General features: G+C 40.4%; 1 protein-coding gene across 2 annotated transcripts in view; it reads left to right on the top strand.

The window, feature by feature from the left end:
• The first annotated feature begins 753 nt into the window (after positions 1 to 753).
• map7b (microtubule-associated protein 7b) overlaps positions 754 to 24,858 on the top strand; it is a 62,546-nt gene continuing 38,441 nt past the window's right edge. The window contains exons 1-8 of one of the 2 annotated variants that reach the window (XR_009825883.1): positions 754 to 1,025; positions 7,691 to 7,852; positions 9,716 to 9,793; positions 10,354 to 10,517; positions 17,945 to 18,062; positions 18,303 to 18,404; positions 18,660 to 18,770; positions 24,246 to 24,341. Coding sequence is in view for 1 of the 2 variants with exons in the window: in XM_062044701.1 (XP_061900685.1) it covers positions 869 to 1,025; positions 7,691 to 7,852; positions 9,716 to 9,793; positions 10,354 to 10,517; positions 17,945 to 18,062; positions 18,303 to 18,404; positions 18,660 to 18,770; positions 24,246 to 24,341 (988 nt within the window). In the remaining variant the exon portion in view is untranslated. The remainder of the gene's footprint in view (positions 1,026 to 7,690; positions 7,853 to 9,715; positions 9,794 to 10,353; positions 10,518 to 17,944; positions 18,063 to 18,302; positions 18,405 to 18,659; positions 18,771 to 24,245; positions 24,342 to 24,858) is intronic. The other variant, XM_062044701.1, reaches the window with a different exon arrangement.

Raw genomic sequence — 24,858 nt, 5'->3', positions numbered from 1 at the left:
CGCACCGCACCGCTAGCATCACAGCTAACGTTACCATGTCGCTACCTGTCTGCTCCGCGGGAGCGTGTGACATTGCACACGTGACGTATGTAAGAAGGTGCGCTTGTTTTAAGTCTCTGTGAGAAGGAGAGACAAGAAAGAGTGGGAAACGCATGCAGTGTAATGCCCGCAGCTAAAAGCAACTGTGTGAGAACGTATACTCGAATATCACAATATAGTCATTTTCTATATCACACAGAGACAAACCCGATATATCGATATATCGCCCTGCCCTATGTGTAATTAATGAATTTTTGCCAATATGTTCTGGATTTATAGGTAAAGTCCTAAAAATGTACTGGTTGAACGCAATCAACCGGTTGGTGACTGCCTTTTCACCCCTGCTTTTAGCTAAATTTTTTGTAGCCCTGTTGTTCTGTTCATTGCCTTTTTGACCACTGTGTGGGGGCTGCCCTTCATACAGCAGCAGTATCCTCGGAGGAGTCAAGAAATTAAGAAAATAAGTTTCTTTAGATCTAAACCCAGCCTGTCTTGTGGATTAAGTCATTTTTCTAAGCCAGACTGGCCCACTCTCCCTCTATCTCTCTCCCACTCCTTGTCTGACTGAGTATGGACGTAGCACAGCAAGCAGTTTGTCTCTCGTCACACACTGTACTTTGTCCTCTGTACAGTACGTGTTTACTCATCATCTTCACTCGGAGTATCTTGCACTTCCTGCCACCCTGGCCAAAGTGCAGCAATGTGCAGCGTGCTACAAGGAGTCTGTAGCATTAGCTGCCCTGTATCCACGTTATGATTGAAGAGGAGGCATCCGGTCACCGCAGGGTGGGATGGCTGTGTTTAGCTAGGCAGAAGCTGGAGGTTTGCAATGCCAGAAAGTAAACAGAGAGGACCAGGAAGAGGAGAGTGCTCCAAACGGAGTCTGAGGAAGGGAAGCAGCCGCTCAGCCATCACCGCACTGTTTACCATCACTGAGGAAGAGGAGGGACAGAGATGGAAAGATGGTATCAGGAGGAAGACCAAAGGTATGAATGAAGGAAGGTGTTCTCAGTGAGGTATTAATAATTTCGTAATGTCAGTTTTTGGTTACTTTTTGAAGATGCATTTTTGGACAGCAGGTAGCTAATGGGCCAAACGATATTGCAGAGTTTGTGTACGTGAGGAGTGACCGGACTACATGCTGACATGGCGAGATTGAGCGAGTCAACATGAGGGCATTAGATGAGAGGGAAGGCGCAGCCCGATTCACACGTCTTTAACAGTAATCAGACTGGTCACACATTGACTTACTTGTATTGGCTGTAAAATAATGTACGCTAACTCAAAACAGTAACAAGGAGTAGAGAAGTTATGGAATAGGGTTGTAGTATTAAAGCTGGGCTGTAAACCGGACATGTGTAATGACTAACTCACTTTGATTCTTGAAAACCGTAAAAGCTGCAGACTGTTTGATCTTATTGCAGCCTACATGTACGGTAGTTGCTAGCATGTCGTGGTGAAGGAAAGGTAACACAAGGGTTTTCAATGAATGCATGTATTTTATTGTAGGACACGGTTCCAAAGGGTTTTGCTATATCTTCACCGGAGGAAGCGCTCATGTGCGGCTCATTTAGATCATACATAATCGAGGAGAGTCGACAAAGACCCTGAAAGCAAAGAGGAAACTAGTAGCGTCCACAGCTAGCATCATCGTAAAGTGATTTGGTCCACACTTTTAACAAGTGTATCCATTCTGTAAATCATTCGTTAATAATGTATTTGAGTATAGTAATTGTAAAAATGGTGATCCCAGGTTGACACTGCAGAGCAATTAGGCATCTGTAAAGCTAAAGTTTACGGTGCAGATTGAAAAGATACAGCATTTTAATATTTATACAGATTAGTGATGGAAAAAGCAAAGGAACAATCTGATGTCCTTGCTTTCACATTGAATTTATGGAGAATTTATGACCCTTGTATCTACAGTATGTGCCTTGGATAAATGTTTTATAATGATAATACATTTATTTTGTAAGGCGCCTTTCAAGGCACTCAAGGTCGCCATGTATCAAATAAAAACATAAAGGTGCAGAGCGGCTGAAGGCTCTTAACCCAATGGTAGACAGGCGGGCTGAGGGGATGGTCAGGTTGATGGAGGAGGAAAACCTGAGGGTTCGGATATAAAGTAGCACCCTTCCTTTCCAGTCGCTGTGATCATCTTGGTCCTGGAAAAGGAAGAGTCACCGCGCTCACCACGACTTCTATGTTGGCTGGAGCTGGTAGCTTTTAGTTTAGCATTAGCTTGGGCTAATCCTCTCAGGCTCCAGGGAAGTAAACAGTGCGCTTGCTCGCTACCCGTTGGCCTGGACAGCACAGCATTAATCGCTCTCTCTTACCATTTAATCTGACTGCCAATGAATGTACCAAGATGAGGGAGGGGGTTGGGACGCACTAACAACGGGGAGGGAGGGGCAGATTAAATTGTCCCACTCTCTATATGTCTCACTCTCTGTGTGATTTACACAAACACAAATACATACGATTTACACACCCATAGACAAAGAATGAGGTTATGTATAAGGTGACTCCCATGGAGTATGGCACTTACCACAGCTTTTCCCACTTTGGAATGTATCCCTTTTTGCATTGTTGCCCTTGCCGTGCCATGGACTTTGGATACAAGCATATCTTCAATTATGTAGAATGTTTGCAGGATGTAGTATTATTGATATTGAACTTCTATCAGTCTGATTAGTAGGAGTGGGAAGCTTGTCAAATAAGTTTGACCAGGATCATACCTCTGGAATTATGATGCACAATCCAGGTAAAGAGTCTCCTGTCGTTTGGATGTTGTTGTACACCTTTGGAGTCTTTGATTAAGGAGATGAATTGCATCATGTTTACAATGCACTGCACATCCTGGCATATACTTAAAATGGAAGAGCCGCAGAGCCCATTGGTAGTGTTTATACAGTTGACCTATTCTTGTTTATAATGCTTTCCTACAATTTTAGCACCGTTGTGTTTCTTTTCATGTTGCTGGGTTTTACAACAGCATGCACACAGCTGTCAAACTCAAGAGAGCATCTTTGTCATGATGATAATGTACTGCAATTAGGTGGCTAAGCATAATCTCCCTTTTTCATACATACCTTGGGTTGTCCTAATTTTATCTGCATCTAGTGGCACCCTATTGTGTTTAAAACTATTTGGAAGACATGCTAGCATACTTATAATAAAGTTATTCTCAAAGTTGTACAAACCCGGTTTCCATATGAGTTGGGAAATTGTGTTAGATGTAAATATACACGGAATACAATGATTTGCAAATCCTTTTCAACCCATATTCAATTGAATGCACTACATAGACAAGATATTTGATGTTCAAACTCATAAACTTAATTTTTTTTTGCAAATAATAATTAACTTAGAATTTCATGGCTGCAACACGTGCCAAAGTAGTTGGGAAAGGGCATGTTCACCACTGTGTTACATCACCTTTCCTTTTAACAACACTCAGTAAACGTTTTGAAACTGAGGAGACACATTTTTTAAGCTTCTCAGGCTTCCCATTCTTGCTTGATGCACAGCTTAAGTTGTTCAACAGTCCGGGGGTCTCCGTTGTGGTATTTTAGGCTTCATAATGGGCCACACATTTTCAATGGGAGACAGGTCTGGACTACAGGCAGGCCAGTCTAGTACCTGCACTCTTTTACTATGAAGCCACATTGATGTAACACGTGGCTTGGCATTGTTTTGCTGAAATAAGCAGGGGCGTCCATGTTAAGCAGGGGCGTCCATGGTAACGTTGCTTGGATGGCAGCATATGTTGCTCCAAACCCTGTATGTACCTTTCAGCATTAACGGTGCCTTTATGTTTTGGGCACTAATAGACCCCCACACCATCACAGATGCTGGCTTTTCAACTTTGCGCTTATAACAATCCGGATGGTTCTTTTCCTCTTTGGTCCGGAGGACACAATGTCCACAGTTTCCAAAAACAATTTGAAATGTGGACTCGTCAGGCCATCTTAGATGAGCTTAGGCCCAGCGAAGCCGACGGCGTTTCTGGGTGTTGTTGATAAACGGTTTTCGCCTTGCATAGGAGAGTTTTAACTTGCACTTTCAGATGTAGCGACCAACTGTAGTTCCTGACAGTGGGTTTCTGAAGTGTTCCTGAGCCCATGTGGTGATATCCTTTACACACTGATGTCGCTTGTTGATGCAGTACAGCCTGAGGGATCGAAGGTCACGGGCTTAGCTGCTTACGTGCAGTGATTTCTCCAGATTCTCTGAACCCTTTGATGATATTACGGACCGTAAATGGTAAAATCCCCAAATTCCTTGCAATAGCTGGTTGAGAAGAAAGGTTTTTCTTAAACTGTTCAACAATTTGCTCACGCATTTGTTGACAAAGTGGTAACCCTCGCCCCATCCTTGTTTGTGAATGATTGAGCATTTCATGAAATCTACTTTTAAACCCAATCATGGCACCCACCTGTTCCCAATTTGCCTGTTCTCCTGTGGGATGTTCCAAATAAGTGTTTGATGAGCATTCCTGAACTTTATCAGTATTTATTGCCACCTTTCCCAACTTCTTTGTCACGTGTTGCTGGCATCAAATTCTAAAGTTGATGATTATTTGCAAAAAAAAAAAAAGTTTATCAGTTTGAACATCAAATATGTTGTCTTTGTAGCATATTCAACTGAATATGGGTTGAAAATGAGTTGCAAATCATCGTATTCCGTTTATATTTACATCGAACACAATTTCCCAACTGATATGGAAACAGGGTTTGTATAATCTTTGGACAAATGGTCAATGATTTATGGACAATTAGTTGCTAAGACCAGTGACCTGGCAAAGACGGTGGCCATGTTTTCCAACCCATCTTGCACAAATGCAGTGATGTTGCTAGGTTTGCGACTTGCGTCTCTGACCCTTAAAATTCTAATCTCATCCCTACACATAATTCATTTTTACCATAAAAAATTATATATTTTGAACAACAACTTGCGTTTTATTGTCGCAGATCGGACAAGCCCAAGTGCATCTGCTCTGCGCAGACGTGATCACCTGTACACAGAATTGCAACATGCTAGCCAGTCACCAAAGACTTAATTTCAACAATAAAGATATGACTATGAAAGTAAATAAAGCCATGTTTCCACTGCTCAATGCTGTGCTCATCCATGTCAGTGGTGTTTTGACGTTTAGAGGATGTGCTGTAATGAAATAAGAAAACATACTCTGTTGGCGGTGATGAAAAACACTTTCAATGGCGGTCGCTGTTTCATTATGCTATTTTTTGTTGTGCTATTTATAGCACCGCCGTGATCACGAGCTTGTGTGCCAATATTGACATGAACTGATCAGCTGCTTCCTTGTTTCCTTGCTTGTCAAACTTTATTCTAAATCATAAATCATGCCTCTCACCGAGATAATAGAAGGACGAGGAAATATTGAAACAAGTTGGTACACTTTGACAGCCAATTTAGACCCGGAAATGGCGAGAAGGACACGAAAAGACGCTAGGTTCTACCCCCCTTTTTATTCGTGAGGATTATGGTCATTCTTCATCTAAATGGGAATATATTAACATCGTAGCAGTTGGCATCCTAATGACAGCAGACATTGCACAGTAAGTGTTTTTTTATTATGTTTACTGGCTCTCATTAAGTCTGCAGTGAATAATAATCAGTAATGTTAAAAAAAAAAAAAAACTTCGTAATTCGTTTTTTAAACTAATGCGCGGTGTATGTTTAAAATGAGCAAAATAGGTAAATATTAAATAATATTATAAATGTGCCTATTACTACATTATATATATATATATATACTTACATTGTGTATATAAAACATTAATCGAGGTGTTTGGATGTTTTTAAGGGCTTAATAGGCAGAATAAAGCGGCTCCCATAGGCTTCATTGTAAGTAGACTTTTGATCGCATTTGTTGGATATTTAGAATGCATGAAAAACATATCTATTGTCATGTCTTTCATAATGTTTGTGAACGATAGGCAAAATAAAAAATAAAAAGTGCAGTTCCCCTCTAAAGGAGATGTTTGAAACTTCCTCACAGTCACATTTTTCAAACCAGAAAATACAACAACACTTACAACATTTGTCTTTTTTTGTAATTTTTGTGTCTATATTTTTCACAATTACTAATTATATTGAATACAATTTGCGTGTATGTCCGAGAAATCAGGCTGGTGTTCACTCACTGCTGTCTTGTACACACGTACACTCAGGTAGCACTTGTAGTCACACAAAAGCTTTCCAAGAAAAGCACCTAACAATCTACAGTCATGTTGTTATGATAGAATATGTATTCAATGATATTTACGAGTTAGCTAATTAGAACGCTAGCATTAGCTAACAACACACAAAGCTAATGCCTGTGGATGTGTTATGTGCGTAGGTAGTTACATCATTACGAGCTAAAAAGCTGTATGAGAGCGGGATATAATTGTTTTAAAGACATTGGAAAGTTAGTGCTCTCAAGGCATCCACGTAACGGTTGCAGACCCACTGAAATTTCCCAGTGCCCATTGAAATCATCGCCTATGGGTCCCAGGGACGCACTACATTGACAACATATTAACGTCACTGCAAATGTTAGACATTTTCTTGCATGTTTCCTGGCAGTGTGTACTACATTTGGTGGTGATTCGGCAGTTACAGCAAGTGTTTTTCTAGAGCTCATTAAACCATATGAGAAATTTCAAATCATTCACATTCATTGGGTGAAATTTTGGGGCCATGTATTTTTTTTTTTACAAAAATAATTGCACAGACCACACAGTTGGGATGCATGTTTTGCCCTAAGTTCACCCTTTTGTGTGTCAAAACTGAGCTAAATATCCTTAACTGACAAGTGTCCGTTTCTTTGTCTGCCTGCAGTCTGCAGCACATTCAGTAGCACTCCCATCTCAATGAGCTAATCTATTGTTTGAAGAAAGCGATTTTTAGGCAAAAGAATACGATGACTAGATATCATTGTAACTTGGCCCAGGCCAACCTTTCCTGTTTTACCAAGAGCCGACATGAAACCGGTTTCAGTCCTAAGCAAGCACCCGAGGCAGTGTTGACGTGTTCATACTCACCCTCTTAGATGTTACACAGATGGGGACATGTAATACCTTTTGCATCTTTGTCCACAATATCCTTGGGGGAATAAAACACTGACGTGTGTTGGGGTAGAGATAACAGACACTGTTATTTGATGATGTGACCAACATTTTTAAAGTGTAATGAAGAAGATGCGTGGTACTCATATACTGTACTAGAACAGGGTGAACAGTGTCAAGTTTCAGGGATTTAATTTGAATTTTGTGGGAGAAATTACTTTCTCTAGCCCTTTTTTACATTTCCAGCTCTTTTTGAAGGCCATATCTATACATTTTACATTTTACACATACAATCTCTGCTCTGCAGGGCTTGTACTGTGCTTCACATCTATGTCCAAGACATACTTGTGAGTGCTGAGTCACTGACTCCTTAGTCGAGGCCATGCCATTAATCAATAGCTAACTCTCATAAGCACGCTGATATAGTCCTAAATGCAGAACATGGGCAGGGTGAAGGCATCTTGATAGTTTGATACCCATATCTGAGTCACAAATAGTGATATAGTAATGATAGTGCATGACAAGCATTCTCAGTGGAAAAGCTTTCATATCCTCATACCGGTATCTCATTTCAGCGTCCTACTATCAGTCGGAGGATGGCAGAGCATCGTCAGCCACCCGGCCCGACTCGTCTGCCTCTGGACAGATCTACACTCCCACTCCGACCTCCACGCCCACTCCCACCCGCACCGCCACGAGCACCAGCCCCAACAACCAAAGCACTGCAATTAAAACAGGCAAGACACACTACAACACAAGCCACAATACAAACAACAGCACACCTTTACCAAGGCTTGCAGCGTTTAATTTAAACAATTAATCATCACGCATCAAGTTTCGTCTAGATACACAATGTCTCCTGCATCCATGGTAGCAAATTGCAATAAGGTACATAAACACATTAAGGTACATGCAAATTTAGTACATGGAAAAAAAGTCATATTTCAATTATGCTTTACACCAGAATAAAAACTTATTTAAAGGCTTAGCACAATAGCTAAAGGCACATCCGGGCACTTCTGGGTCTCAGGCGATGGTCTCGAGCTCTACTGTCTATTTACCTGAATCAGTGAAGATTTGGGCAAATTTTGAAAGGTTTAGACGCAAATGTATAAGCGATCATAAACAAAAATATTTAAAATGGGATGGAGTGGATTTATACACTCTTAAGAATTTTTTTTTTTTTAATTATTTAAAGCATTTATCATCACTAAGACGTTACAGTTCGCTACAACCTCACCTAATTTCACATTTACGGTATTTAGAGAAGAAAAGATTGAAGGCACATCATGTATTTACATCTGAGGGGTCCACAAATTAAGCATTAATTCGTGAAAGACAAAGTCGGACTTATATTTGTGCATTTGTAAGTAACATATTTGATTGGCGAGTGCCGTGCTGCTGTGATCATGACGCTAATAAGAAAAAGGATAAGTTTGTTTGCAGTTGATTTCCTACAAATATTAGTCTCATTTACAATTCATGTCTGCAGTGTTTTTATGGTGTGAAGTTCCTATTTTGTCTCATTATTGAGCTATAAAAGTCCCTGTTCAGCAATGTTTGCTAGCGATATCAAGGTTCAGTATGCTGTTGAGCCTACGAGAGATTTATTCATCTAGTTTAATAATACTATTAAGGATATTTTATTGATGCTAACACATTTCACCAAAGACTCTATAATGTGGTCATCTGTGTCAATTAAAGACCTTGGCTTTTCTGCTCAACAACAGAACTTTAAGTTTCTGTTATGATAATGGACAATTAAAATACAATTAAAATATTTATTACTATGACTTAACATGACGTTAGTCTATTTGCACAGTCAGATCTTCATAGTTATATTTAGGCATAGCAACCACAAAAGAACACAAACTAATGCGATCTCTTGTCTTTTTCTCATGTTTAATTCTGCTCTCAAACACTACTAATATAGTAGAGAATAAACTCGATTGCATCACAGAAAGTTTCTCAACCAAATCAAATGTTCAAACAAACATTTTACAAAGTGATCGCTGCAAACACAAGCATGGTCCGATTATATTCCACTAGATGATGAAAGTGATATTTTTAAGATCCGTTTCCTTCGACACATTTTCGATTTTTCCTTGACTTTATTACCCTTATGAACCACTTAATTCCGGACTCTATGAAAGCTCTTTCCTATCTCTCTATTTGAACGATTTGAACACCCAAGAACAGAACAGCAATATGGCATTTTCTGCTCAAACTCTACACTCACTCTCACTTGTTTTAATGCTACGCTGAAGCTGCTTGACTATAGTGTGAATTAAGCTGCGAAGAAGAAAAACTGTTAAGACGTCATATGCAACCCAGCTATATTAATACATTTTTTTCTTTTTTTTAAACATTTTTAAATTATTAAAATACATTTTACTTCAAATGTAAGGGATTCAAAATGCATTATTTATTTTTTTAAGTTAATAACAATTTGTAATGATATAATCCGAATCTTCATATGAATATTTCTACTTTTTTCATAATCACTTAAGCACTATATAATTTGATTATTGATGGAATAAAACATTTGAATGGAATTCACTTAAAGCAATTTATTCATAAAACTGTTGTTTGTGCTCCAGACTCTTTGCTCTTCAACAAAACAGATGAGAGGTTGAGGTTGGCCCGTGAGCGGCGAGAGGAACACGAGAAACAGAATGGTGTGTATTCTTGGTGTGTGCGTGCGCGTGTTGTTCATGTTTATATGTAGCTGGTTTAAAAGCTAATCGTGGCCACAGCAGTCCTAGACTAAACCTGGCTGGTGTCTGTGAACTGGCCATTATATAAAGTCCATCTAGAAGCCAGGCACCCTGTTGCCATAGTGCCCACATGACATAATATGATGGGCACTAAGTAAACTGGTGTTTTTTTAGGGATTTAGTATACACGGCACATATCGCTTAACAGATGGTTGGCATATTTATGTTTATACTTTAGCGAACTGTGTGTTTTGTATTTGTTGTCATAAATATCGGACGGCAGTCAGATTGCTTCCCTTGTTGAGAGAACGGGCAGAGGGATTTGCTCTGTGTTTGAGTGTTCAAGCCAAGTCACATGATCTACAGCTGACCTCTGACACCACTGCTTTAAGCCTGTGTGCGTGCATGTGTGTGTGCGTGCGCGCTTGTGTGTTTGTGTGTGACCATGTGGACTGTATTGTTTTAGCAGTCTCGCATGATTGGATTAATTTTTTTGTATATGTGCATGCATCATGCCCCAGCCATCAAGGAGGTCGAGTGGCAGGCACGTGAGGAGCGAGCCAGGCAGCACTACCAGAAGCACCTGGAGGAGAGGAGGAAGAAGCTGGAAGAGCAGAGGATAAAAGAGGACAAGAGGCGTGCCGCCGTGGAGGAGAAACGGCGACAGAAGTTGGAGGATGACAAGGTGATGATGACTCGTGACAAGTCTAACTATAACATCCGAGTCATTTGTTTCCTCTTCACTCTTGATTAAGCAATTCCTCAAAAAGGGGCCTCTGCTCTAGTAGATGCAGAGCCTCAAGTAATTGCTGGGTGTGTTAAAAATAAAACCGGTCTCAAGAAAAAAACATTACCCATGAGATCTGATATTAGGGGTGCAACGATTCATCGATATTGTTGACAAAAATTGACAATAAGATTTGTCGTCAACAATGTTATATATCTACATGGGCACAACAGGGGAGTTGGTTAACTTATGAACGTACTGTATGTGTGTTTGCGAAAATGTCAACGTGTTGGCTGAGTGATGTCAGTTAATGAGTGGGCGAGTACAGAGAGAGAGGAGCGCGAGCACTGCGCAGTAAAGTGATGAATGGGTCCAGTTGTGCCCTGCAAAACTAATAATAAAGCAACGAGATTGTCACAAATCGCCGGCCTCGAATTCTGACCGGAAAGCGGATCGCAGCAGACTCATTGCAGGGTAAAGTGAACTGAAGGGAACGTCTCCCCTGTGCTCCTCTACTACGGTCTGCACCGGAGCCAAACAGTAGGACAGGTGCAACAACTACATTATTACCTGTCACTCTTTATAACTCCTTGTTCTCGTTCGTTGGTTAACCTTTTTGATTACCTTGGTTGCCATTTTATCACAGGAAAGGTTAGCCTCTAGAATGGAACCTAGGTAGGTGACCTCATCTTTCCGGGTGACATTGTTATCACCAGGAAAGATGAGGTCACCTACCTAGGTTCCATTCTAGAGGCTAACCTTTCCTGTGATGAAATGGCAACCAAGGTAATCAAAAAGGTTAACCAACGAATGAGATTTCTCTACAGAATCTCCTCTCTGGTCAACAAAAGCACCTTGAGGATTCTGGCGGGAACTCTCGTTCAACCCTTTTTCGATTACGCATGCACCTCCTGGTACCCTAGCACCTCCAAAACCCTCAAATCTAAACTCCAAACATCTCAGAACAAGCTAGTCAGGTTACTGCTAGACCTCCACCCCAGATCCCACCTCACTCCTACCCACTTCTCTAAAGTGGGCTGGCTCAAGGTGGAGGACAGAGTTAAACAACTAGCACTGAGCCTAGTCTATAAAATCCGCTACACCTCCCTGATACCGAAGTACATGTCAAACTACTTCCTTAACGTAAATGACCGCCATAACCACAACACCAGGGGGAGCTCCACTAACCACGTTAAACCCAAATTCCGAACTAACAAAGGTCTTAACTCATTCTCTTTCTATGCCACATCAATGTGGAATGTGCTCCCAACAGGTATAAAAGAAAGGGCATCTCTATTGCATCTCTAAGTATGCAAGGCATACTTGGTCAACAGGCGAGTCTATGACACGCCCATATTCCAATATGGCGCCAGTATGTGCTTTGGCCCGCCGTCTCTCGCTGTCAGCTCTGTTCGTTTTTGTGTTGTTTGCGTCTATTTTTGTCTCTGTCAGTTCACTGCTTGTGTATGACCGCCAAACACTGTTGGATCTTTGCCCCTCTCCCACTGATATGATCAACTTCGATGTTGGTTTTTTGACGTCCCAGTCATCTTTTTCACCTGGCCGGATTCCTGCCTTCCTTTCCCGCCCCCTGGCTCCTCTCCCCCGGCGGAAGCGTCTCCGGCGCCGCGGTAGACGTGGCGGCCAGCTGGTGAAAGTTAGGGCACTTCTGGCCCGGCTTCCCGTGGCTTCCCGAAGGAGGAATGGTGCGGTATCCGGTCTCCTCCTGCACCCACGCTCGCTGGATCCCATCGGTTCCTGGCTTGTTCCTATCGTTGCTTTGGAGGAAGAGGCTTGCCGCCGTCGCTCCTGCTGGCCCCGCCCCCGGAGGCGCGGGGTGGATTCCCGCCACCTGCGGGCTGTGTGTCGGGCCCCACCTGGATTAGCTGCGGCCCTGGACGTGCTGGCCCCCGCCAGGTTCGGTCTTGTGAACGCAAGATCCTTGACAAACAAAACTTTTATCCTGAAGGATTTCTTCACTTCCCGCGGACTGGACTTCCTCTGTGTGACGGAAACATGGCTGAGAGCCGGTGAGTCCGCCCCTCTTAATGAACTTCTGCCTCCGGAGTGTTCCTACTTTAATTCTCCGCAATCGTCTGGCCTAAAAGGAGGAGGATTAGCAGTCGTTTTTAAAAATGACTTTAAATGCCGTCAGATCCGCGTGCAATCCTCCTTTTCAAGCTTCGAACTGTGCATGTTTGAACTGGGTCTTTCTGATGTGGTCCTGTGTGTCGTCGTTTATCGACCACACAAGTACCACAAAGACTTTATAACTGACTTTTCTGAATTTCTGGCTGAAATCCTGCCCAAATATGATCGTGTCCTTATTGTGGGTGATTTTAATATTCACACCTGCTGTCCAGACGAGTCGCTTCCCAGGAGCTTCCTGAATGTAATTTACTCTTTTAACTTCATACAATCTGTATGTGGTTCCACACATGAACGCGGGCATACACTCGATTTAGTGCTCTCGTATGGTTTGTGCGTTTTTAATTTGGACATTTGCGACGCTGTGTTCTCTGATCATATGCCGATCCTGTTTGATATTCCAAATCAGTGTCCGGTTAAATTGTGCGCTCCGCCTCAACGCTCTCGCATGTTTAATTCTTCGTCTCCTGCTCTGTTCTCCTCAATTTTTTCGACTCTTTGTGAGGATAATTCTGCAGCCTCTGTATGTTTGAATACTGAAGAGTTGGTTTCTGGGTTCAACTCTATTTGTTTACAAACACTGGACACGATCGCTCCTTTCAAGTGCCGCCGCTCTAAAGCCACGCCTCAGCCCTGGTTGAATGACGTCACTCGGGCTGCCAAGCGCAAATGTAGGATGGCAGAGAGAAAATGGAAAAAAGACAGGCTGCATGTGTCCTTTGTCATTTTTAAAGAAAGCCTGTTTTCCTTTCAGATGACTGTAAAGGCAGAGATGAATATATATCTATCTCAGATTATATCTTCTAATTATAACAACCCCAGAGTTCTGTTTAAAACTATTAACACTGTCATTGATGCTCCCAAATCTGTTGGTTTTGATGCTTCTTTTGAATTCTGTGAAAATTGTCTCCATTTTTTCACTGACAAAATTGTGTCAACTAGAGCCAGTTTATCTCAGCCTTCATATGACCCTTCTGTTCCACTGAATTTCTCTTCTGTTTTCCATCAGTTTGAGCCGGTGTCCTTTTCTTTTTTTAAATGACACAGTTAGTCATATGAAGCCCTCTGGTTCTCCTGCAGACTCCCTCCCACCTCGCCTGTTTAAGGAGGTACTTGCTACTATTGGTTCAAGTGTCCTTAACATTATCAATAGTAGCCTCTCTTCTGGAATAGTTCCAGTAGAGTTTAAACATGCAGTGGTACGACCTCTACTTAAAAAACCAAGCCTCGACCCCTCTCTCCTCTCTAACCTTAGACCTATCTCTAATCTTCCATACATTTCTAAAATATTAGAGAAGGTTGTCTACAGTCAATTGTTGCCCTTCTTAGAGGATAATGGTATCACTGAGTTGTTCCAGTCCGGTTTTAAAGCCCTCCACAACACAGAGTCAGCGCTTCTAAAAGTTTTTAACGATATCCTCCTGTCAACTGATTCTGGTAAATATGTTATCCTGGTACTTTTAGATCTGTCTGCTGCTTTCGACACCGTCGACCACGCCACCTTAATCACTCGTCTTGAGAACTGTGTGGGCATTAAGGACGCCGCCCTCAACTGGTTCCGGTCGTACTTAACCGACAGGAGTTTTTGTGTAAAAATAGACAGTTTTATGTCTTCCACAGCTCCTTTACCACATGGGGTTCCCCAGGGCTCAATCCTTGCCCCAATCTTATTTGCACTTTACCTTCTCCCCCTTGGTTCTATTTTTAGGAAGTACGATATTGCATTTCATTTTTATGCCGATGATTGCCAGACTTATTTTCCCATGGCACAAAATAACACGGTTCAACGTCTTATTGACTGCCTGCACGACATCAAAGCCTGGCTTTCAGCTAACTTCCTGAGCCTAAATGAAGACAAAACAGAAGTTATGTTGTTCGGTCCAAGTCGCTCCCCCTCCCCCAACGTTGACCTCGGCACTCTGACCCCATATCTCAGCGACTGTGTCACAAACCTGGGGGTAAAGTTCGACTCAGATTTTAAATTCGAAAAACAAATCAGCAGCGTTGTACAAAAAAGCTTTTATCAATTACGCCAAATAGTGAAAGTGAAACCGCTTCTATCAGGACATGATCTCGAGAAATTAATCCATGCCTTTATCTCGACTCGTTTAGACTACTGCAATGCCCTGTATGTAGGCATTAGCCAGGCCTCCCTCGCCCGCCTGCAGCTCGTGCAGAACTCTGCTGCTCGTCTGCTAACACAGACCCGCAGACGTGAGCACATCACCCCTATATTAGCGTCCCTTCACTGGCTCCCTGTGCGTTACAGAATCAATTTTAAACTCATTTTATTTGTTTTTAAATGTCTAAACAACCTCGCGCCAACAAATCTCTCCGACCTCCTTCAGCCTTACTGCCCCACCCGATCCCTAAGATCAGCCGATCAGCTGCTACTGACGGTCCCGGACACAAGGCTGAAGCTTAGAGATGACAGAGCTTTCGCTGCTGCTGCTCCCAAGCTCTGGAACGACCTACCTCTGATTGTTAGACAAGCCTCCTCTCTTCCTGTTTTTAAATCTCTCTTAAAAACATACTTTTATTCCATGGCTTTTAACACTGAGTGATATCCATCCTGCAATGGCGGCCCATAATACACCTGCTGTGAACCTGTTTTTATGTTTTTATATTTTATTTATTTATTTTTTATCGTGTTCTGTTTGTGTTGTGTTGTGTTTGCTCTGTTCTCGTATTATTTTTAACCTGCCCATTGTACAGCACTTTGGCTACCCCTGTGGTAAATTTTAAATGTGCTTTATAAATAAAGTTCATTTGATTTGATTTGATCTATCCTCCTTCAAAACCGCAATAAAAGTTCACCTCCAGGCAGCTACAACCCTAAACTAACACCCTCCCCGGATTGCTAACAATCAAATGTAAACAATCAAATGCAGATACTTTTTCTTATGCCTTCTGATATCTCTCTCTCTCTCTCTCTCTCTATGTCCACTACTTGATGTCCATATCCTACCCCCCCTCCCCCCTCCCCCCTCCACACCCCTGATTGTAAATAATGTAAATAATTCATTGTGATTATCTTGTGTGATGACTGTATTATGATGATAGTATATATGATAGTATATATCTGTATCATGAATCAATTTAAGTGGACCCCGACTTAAACAAGTTGAAAACCTTATTCGGGTGTTACCATTTAGTGGTCAATTGTACGGAATATGTACTTCACTGTGCAACCTACTAATAAAAGTCTCAATCAATCAATCAATTGTGCAGATCTGAATGATTTGTAATTAAATGATTACCTAAGTTTTAAGCAAAGGTGGTAATACTAATCGCCACATTTGGCAAGGCGTGTTTTAAAGCAACACTTGAAGTGCGGCGCTTTCTTGTTTAAAGCGTCAGCTTTATTGTTAGTTTTGAAGTCCAAATACCTCCATATTGCGCTCCATGCACACTCTTTATTAACCAGTAGAATTGCTGTTTTTTGCCATTTTTCCCGACCACGATGTTATTGCTTGTATGCACTTTGTGTGTGCATTTTGACACACTAAACATAATGCGCCTCGGCTCTGTAGTTACCGCCGCACAGCGGCATTTAGATGACAAAACGGTACCGGTACTTTTCAAAGGTAGTATAGTACCGATTTCAATCAATTAGTATCGCGGTACTTTATTAGTACCGGTATACCAAACACCCCTAATATACATATATAGTCGAGGTTTCTGTGGTTTATCCATTATACAGTGCTCAATACCGGGGTAGAGTGGAATATACGTTAGGTCAGGAAAGAACACAGAGGCTATTTCATCCCTGCAAGCCTGTTTTGCAGGTTTCCCTGCTCTTCAGGGGAAAAATCTCCTAAAGAGGGGTGAAATAACCTCTGTGTTTTTTCCTGACCTAACGTATATATATATATATATATATACATATATATATATATATATATATATATATATATATATATATATATATACATGTATATATATATATATATATATATATATATATATATATATATATATATATATATATATATATATACATATATATATATATATATATATATATATATATATATACACTACCGTTCAAAAGTTTGGGGTCACCCAAACAATTTTGTGGAATAGCCTTCATTTCTAAGAACAAGAATAGACTGTCGAGTTTCAGATGAAAGTTCTCTTTTTCTGGCCATTTTGAGCGTATAATTGACCCCACAAATGTGATGCTCCAGAAACTCAATCTGCTCAAAGGAAGGTCAGTTTTGTAGCTTCTGTAATGAGCTAAACTGTTTTCAGATGTGTGAACATGATTGCACAAGGGTTTTCTAATCATCAGTTAGCCTTCTGAGCCAATGAGCAAACCCGTTGTACCATTAGAACACTGGAGTGATAGTTGCTGGAAATGGGCCTCTATACACCTATGTAGATATTGCACCAAAAACCAGACATTTGCAGCTAGAATAGTCATTTACCACATTAGCAATGTATAGAGTGTATTTCTTTAAAGTTAAGACTAGTTTAAAGTTATCTTCATTGAAAAGTACAGTGCTTTTCCTTCAACAATAAGGACATTTCAATGTGACCCCAAACTTTTGAACGGTAGTATATATATATATATATATATATATATATATATGTATATGTATGTTCTAAATTATTAATATATTTTGGACCAAATAAAGGGACTACATGCAATCGTTATACAGGGGTTATTTAGGGTGCTAGCTTTCCAAAGTGTTGTGAGCATTATATCCTGCCCTCTTCCAGTTTTGAGCACCTAAACTACACGTAACACACACACACATGCATTAGCTTAGTGTGTAACTGCTAACCTTAGTGATCACTGAACGTATAACTTATCGTAACATCAACATGACTAGAAATTGTTACTTTTGTTTGTGTGCACACGCACTTGCATACAAGACAGTTGTAACAGCCTGAACACCAGACTATTTCCTCATTTGGTTCCATACAATTGATAATTTAGAAAAATATAGACATTCAAAACATATATGTTCTATAAAACCACTAATGGTAACATAAACTAACCAGTGTTTTTCTTGTTATATTTTCTGGTTTGAAAAATGTGACTGTGAGCAATTTGGAAACAGTCCTACGGGACATACCTCATAATGTCTTTTGGCACACTAATTTGCAAAGTCAGAGTGGTTAGGAATCACAATATTAACATAAGTGGATCAATAATACAAATGACATTTACAAAATTGCTCTGTTAATGAAAAAAAACCATCTGTCCCTGTTATTTTGTTCCCTCGTAGGTTCGTCACGAAGCGGTGATGCGGCGCACTATGGAGAGGGGTCAACTTACCAGACCGAAGACCAACCGCTGGTCTTGGGGTGGCGCTCTGCACCCCAACAGGCCTGACACACCCACCGGTATTGCTGTTTAACACCCCATATTCAAAAACAAACCATCAACTGTCTCCTGAGCGAGAATGTCTACACACAGTTTTGACTTTGAGGTCCCGCTAAGCACTTTTCTACCACTTTTTCTGTGTGTTTCAGTTGAACAAACGATATTGTTCTGCCATGTATATTTGTACACTTTCGTCCCCCAACTTGACTTTAGTGTCTGCCTCTCTCTGTTTCTATTCTCCTCTGACCATCCTGGTCCAGGTTTTGTCGAGTCTGCTTTCCTCTATCCACTCGACCTTGATGGACTGGAACACACGCATGGTGCTTTCAGTCTCTCCCGCAGATACGCAATGACGTCCCAATGTGAATATCATAGTACAGTGTTAGCTAGCAGACCAGCACTTTAGGCTTTAGCAGCATACTGTATATCTATCTTAGCGCACATGTAGACCGATTTGAATAGTTTGCATCCACTGTGAACATATATCCCAATATTTCTTTAGCTCTGATTGTAGCACTAATTTCACTTTTCCCTCTTTCAGCAACATTCCTATGGAATAGTTTGCAAATCTTTTTTTTTCATCTTTTATCAATCTGTACTTTTTTGTCTTCTTTTAGATGCTGACAGACGCTCTGTGTCCACTGTGAATTTATCCAAACATCACGACCCCGTCATTACCAAGCGCCTGTCCTCGTCCTCAGCCACGCTGCTACACTCACACGACCGAGGTAAACCAAATGACCAAAAGTAGATTTTTAAAATGCATTCATGCTAGTCATGTTTGGTTTGGTTAAAAAGAACTCTGGTGTGTTTGCTCTGCTAGTGTGGTTCATTTATTCAGGTGTGAACGCGATCATCCGAGCCCTGTTGTGCCTTGAGAGGTGGGTCTCGGTCAGAGTTCTAAGTGAACTCTGAATTGGTATGGTTCACCTGGGCATGAAAGTGAACGCTGCACAGACCAAAGGACGATAAGCGAACTTCTCCCAATTGATCCAAATATCCAAATACCTAACGCTAAACACGGTGTGCAAAAAATAAAATAGTGTGTTGTTGTTGTGGTGTTGTTTAGCCTGTTGCGTGCGCTCTACTAACACTGCGTGTGCAATTGAAAAGTGGTGGACCGCCTTATTTAAATGACGGTTTTGCGTGCATACGGGGCTTTTACCATGGAGACACTCTTATTTTCTGCACATGTATGTTATCATGCTCCTACCTGTGTGAATTGTTAAACCAGCAGCACACATCTATAATCTGTAACACTTTGTATGAATCGCAATCTAGAACAAACATTTTAGCACACTAACTTAATTCTGCGCGCAAGGCTGTGGATTGCATCTCCAGTGCATTTGTGCATCTGGAATGACTAAAATGCAAGAAAATGCACAATAAAAGCATCTTTTCATGTAGGAGATATATTATAGTATTATATTTCCTAAATAAAAAAATTGACAACACAAAAAAAACGCTTGCCGACACCAAAATGTATCAATTGAATTTGTTCTAATCAGCCCCATAAGTCATCCAGCAGCTTTAAAATTATAAAAGGAAATTGCTGAATAGATAGTATCTCTAATATTTTTTATTATTTCTGACTGTACAAAATATTGACACACACACGTTGGACTAAGAATTCTGCTCTGTCCATCGTCTGTCTTTGCAGCGCGAGCACTGATCCTGCTAACCTGACTCTAGCCAGATCCTTGTAGTTTGCTGAGCTCCACACAAGGATCTCGGACTTCTCAATAGGAGATGTATTTTAGAAGGCGGGGCCTTGTAAAAAAATCATTGTATGCGATTGGATAAAACACTTGTCCATTATCTTGAATGACGTGCTACTTTAACCACTCATATCGAAATCAACCTGTGACGCTGAAGGGAGCGACGGTGGGAAATCCAAAACAGAACAGCCGACATATTGGATAACGACAGAGCGAAAAGTTAGAGATCTTTTACTGAAACAACGCAGCAATGTCAGTAGACGATTGATGAATCAATGTCAGCACCGACTCATTGTTGTTTGAATCAAACAGTCGCTTTGGCTCTACGTCAACATCTATGAAATCCCGCCCGGCGATCTTGCTATCTTGAAGGAGTGTGCATTGCCCTCGATCCCAGATCCTTGTGTGGACCTCAGCGAACTAAAAGGATCCGGCGAGAGTCGGGTTATGATCTTACAGCTGTGTGTGAAACTGTCAGTCTGCAGGTCTTTCTGATGTGCTAAATAAAGCGCAAAATAGTGCTCGCAAAACGGTGATGAGTAGGTGTGGGAATCGAGAACCGGTTTCCAGTGTATCAATTCCTTGGAATCGCTTGCCAATTTTCCAAACGGTTCCCCTATCGATGCAAGCGGTTGGGAATGACACCTTTTACGCAACGTGCGTAGTGACATCAGAAAGCAACATTGCGGCCCTTGTGCGAAACAAACGCTAGTTGACTACATTTTACAAGAAACGTTTGCAACAGCGGTACTGCAAGGTTGCTACTTCATCAAGAGGAGGACATCCGAGCAATATGCTGAAACATTTGAACACAAAGCATGCAACAACTATAAATGAATGTTGCGTTTTTGAACTGCGTCAATCTCACTTTAGCAGCAGTAACGCTAGCATGTCATCTACAGTGAATACAACAAGTACGTGTATTCACTGTAGATGACGCAGTTCAAAAACATCATCTAAATACCTTCTCATTTACATGAGCAAGACGAGAGACAGATTCTTACTGGGTCCGAGGCGGGCAGTAAGTGCTAGCTCCATTTCATGTCTGCCGCCCGGCGCTATAGAGTCTCCTTTCATGGCAGCAGGGAAATGTCTAAGCAGTGACTAAATGTGTGGTTTAAAGCTTGCACCAATTTGGCACAGTGCTATTGTTTTTCAAAAAGTGAATATTCAATTGTATTCAGAGAAAAGTTGCATGTTTTCCTGAAACCACATTTTCACTCAGTCATTTCCATTATCCAGGTGAAACTCATAAAATGTGAATATTATGTAAAAGTCCATTCATGTCAGAAGTTTAACTTCCAACGTGAAACTAATGTGATACTACCTCATTACATGCAAAGTGAGATATGTCAAGCTTGTATGTACTATAATTTTTGATGATCATAGCTTACAGTTTTGGAAGACCCCACATTTTCTGAGATTTTAAATTCAAGGTTTTCATAAACTATAAGTCATAATCATCAAAATAAATTCAAAAGAAGGCTTGAAATAACTTGTGTTGCATGTTACATATACGAAAGTTTCATCATTTAAATCCAAACAAACCATTCTAAAATTGTGAGTGTCAACAATATATTTTCTAGGGAGATTACAAAAGATGCTTAAACATTTTAAAAATGTTAATATAAATGTTACATTCTTGAGTAATTTCCACATGTTTTATTGTGTTAAATTCTACAAAAGAATATTTATTTATGTTTATTTTGAAAAAAAAAAAAGTTCTATGCTATGTGCCTCTTAAGACGTCACTGTTGGCTTTGTAAGGTCATGTTAGCTCTAAACTGAACACAATTGATGCTTCTCTACCTTTGGTTTTGTAGAGAGAATCGATAACAGAACCGTTAAGGAACCGAATCGTTAAATAGAATCAAAAGTGGAATCGGAACTGGAAAAATTTTATCAATTCCCATCCCTAGTGATGAGTGTTAATAGGGGCATGCTAAATAATTACTGTATACCGTATATTACCAAATAAACGCCCTTGGGCAAATAACCGCCCATGTCCTAATAGCCGCCCGGGGTCTGACCCCATTTTGTGAATTAACCGCCTCTTCCTAATAACCGCCTATGTCCAAATAGCCGTCCATGGGCTGTTATTTGCATAATTTAGATTAAAATGCTACTGGGGTTGCGTTTGCTGCAGTATTATTGTTTTGATGGTTTTATAGAGTACTTGGTACCATAATTTTATTTTTCCTGTATGCTGCTTTATTTAAAACCTGGAGTACTGTAGCCCGATTGTAGCTGAGATAGGCTCCAGCGACCCCCGAAGGGAATAAGCGGTAGAAAATGGATGGATGGACTGTAGCCTTTATTTTATTTAAGTGACAGTATTATTGTTCTGTTTTGATGGTGGGTTTTATACTTGAGTACTTGGTACCATCATTTTATTTTTCCCGGTAGGCTGCTTTATTTAAAAAGTTTACTTATTTTTAGTATTGGTATTCTATTTGACAATTGTTGCACTACTGCCTTGTTGATCTCTTGTCTTTTGATAGCCTACCTCATGTTGATCTCTTGTTTTTTTGTTTGTATGTTTACAATAGCTTTTACATTTAAAGTTTTTTGTACGAAAAAAAAATACTGGACGGTAACCATTGTAACCAAATAATGGCTTGGTGCAGGCCGGTGCAAAAATAAATAAAAGCCTTGTGCAAATAACCGCCTGCTTCTTTTAAACGCCTGTCTCCAAAATCGATTTTGTGAAATAAACGCCTGGGCTACTATTTGGTAATATACGGTATTTGCATTTTCTCCTTCCAGCATTGTGGCCGTTTTGATGATCAGCATATATTTTAAATATTAATGAAGACAGAGACGCAAAATGTATTACATGCCTTATTCTGCTCACTTAACAGACGCAATCCCCTTTGCACACGTTTAGTAGATCAGCTTTGTGTGTGCTACAAGGTTTGCACATGTTTTAGTACACGTAAACCCTTAGTAAATCAGGCCCTTAGTCTATTAACTTTTGGTCCGGGCCAGAAAACCAAACCAAAGAGAAGTGTGACAGCGCTCCGAATGACAGTATTTACTTAAAGTATAGTTTTAACCTCTGGACTGGTGGGCCAGGGTTTCCCCTACACTGATCGTGGCACACCGCAACGGCAAGATAAATGCAGTCACAACTTCAAAATACGTTTTTTTTGTTTGTTTTGTTTTACATGAAAATTAACATTAAAACAAATGTTATGGATATACTGTATATTATGCATATACCTGTATGTATATATTATTTATACAATACTGGCCATAATAAGTTTGAAAAATCTCTTAAATAGCAAAAAAAAATGTTCCTCAATGCTTTATTTTCTGGAACAGTATCAGCCAGGGCACGAACAGTCTTTTCCTTCGGTTTTAAAACTCCTTCCATCAATCCGCTGAGCATTAAGAATGAACTCGGAGACAATCTAAAATTTAGTTTCAATGATTCTCCCTCCGAAAATTCCTTCGAAAAAACTCCCTCCCGCTGTTCTTTCTTTGGATTGGACCTTCATCTGCTCCGAGACCTCTTTGTCATGTCTGTAGCGCAATTTAATATTATTATTTTGATACTGTCTGCTATTTAACATCAGCATAGCCATTAGAGAGGCAATATTTCTAATCTGTGCTAATATTACAGCAGACATCAGATCAGGTACAACAGAGCGAAACTGTTGACTTGTGAGGAGCTGCAGATGCCTGATGTCAACCAGAAAAGCAATACATTAATCCGCGCTAAAAGGAAATAGGCACCCCCAGTGTACGGGAGGCATATGGCGTATGACCAATAGTCGCATTAGAGAGTGTGCATTGACACTGGGACTACACATTTAGATGTGAAAATACAAAAAATCAAGCTATTTGAGAAACCAGACTAATTTAGTGCATGTAAACGTTTCAACACACTCCTATCTGGCCTGTAGCCGCAGTGCCATGAGTCTCACTGGAGAGCAAACAGGTAAACTGAAAGCCCGCTCCCTTTCAGTCAAACATTATCGAAAGCGATGGACCTCAAGTTATTTTTTCATCTCTAATTTAAAGGAATGTTTACATATTTGGAAAACTAAATAGCAACATTCAGGAAGAGCAGAATATAGTGTTACCTTTTACAATAAGCAGCAACAATTGAAATTCCATTGAACAAAGAGAGCACAGTCTACCAAATGAAATTGCTTGTGTTTTAAACATACTTGGCCAATAAAGCTGATTTTGATTCTGATTATATAATTAAATGTTATCAATAACTAATAACACATATTTGTTTTTAAATATACCTAAAACAATTGTTTAGCCTTTTTAAAGAAAATATATGCATCATTGCAAATCAATGGTTATATTGGACACACTCCCACCGCCACATATATAGTGGCAATCTGGGGGAAACCCTATGGTCATCTCATTTGTTTTGACAAGAAACATGGCCTTGACCGTGTTTGTCTACGAGACACTGCCATTAGTTGTGTATGATTTCAATTTCATGTCCATATGTTGCTAATGCAGGACTTCAGACCAGAGCAACCTCCTCACCTGCCATTAACAAAGCTCAGTCCAAAACCCACCTATACCACGGGACCACCACCCTCCGCAAATACACAGGTGTCTTAATTGAGTAATGACAAATACTCACGCTATGCTATGCTACATATTTTAAGATAGGACAAAACAATCATGGGCTGGAAACTGTTGGGAAGAAAGTGCACGTACCTACAGTACATCACTTGACAAGAATCTTGTTGATGAAATTACATCATTTCAACACATCAAAGGTAACCAACAATAATTTTGAGGAAAAAGACAAAATGTAAAGCAACTATCTCAAAACAGCCAACATCAAAGATCTAACTTGCCCATGATTTGCTAGGCCTTCTACTTTGACTTTTTGACTACACACATAATTTAAAAAGGTAATATTGAGAATGTGCTTCAATTTCCCAAATTCAGTGCTACGAATATATTTGGATGTATGAATAAACCTGCCCTCGCTCATAAACACATTATATTGAGACATGTAGCTTTTTGTTACAAGTCTGTACAAAATGCATTGTATTTGTTTCTAATTAGACCTCATACATAATTGGTCTGCCAGACAATCATAATAAAGAGCAGGGTTGCC

This window comes from Entelurus aequoreus, linkage group LG04, assembly GCF_033978785.1.
Source record: "Entelurus aequoreus isolate RoL-2023_Sb linkage group LG04, RoL_Eaeq_v1.1, whole genome shotgun sequence".
NCBI lineage: Eukaryota > Metazoa > Chordata > Actinopteri > Syngnathiformes > Syngnathidae > Entelurus > Entelurus aequoreus.
The sequence above is the reverse complement of the archived record's forward strand: the minus strand, read 5'-3'. Positions and strand labels throughout refer to the sequence as shown.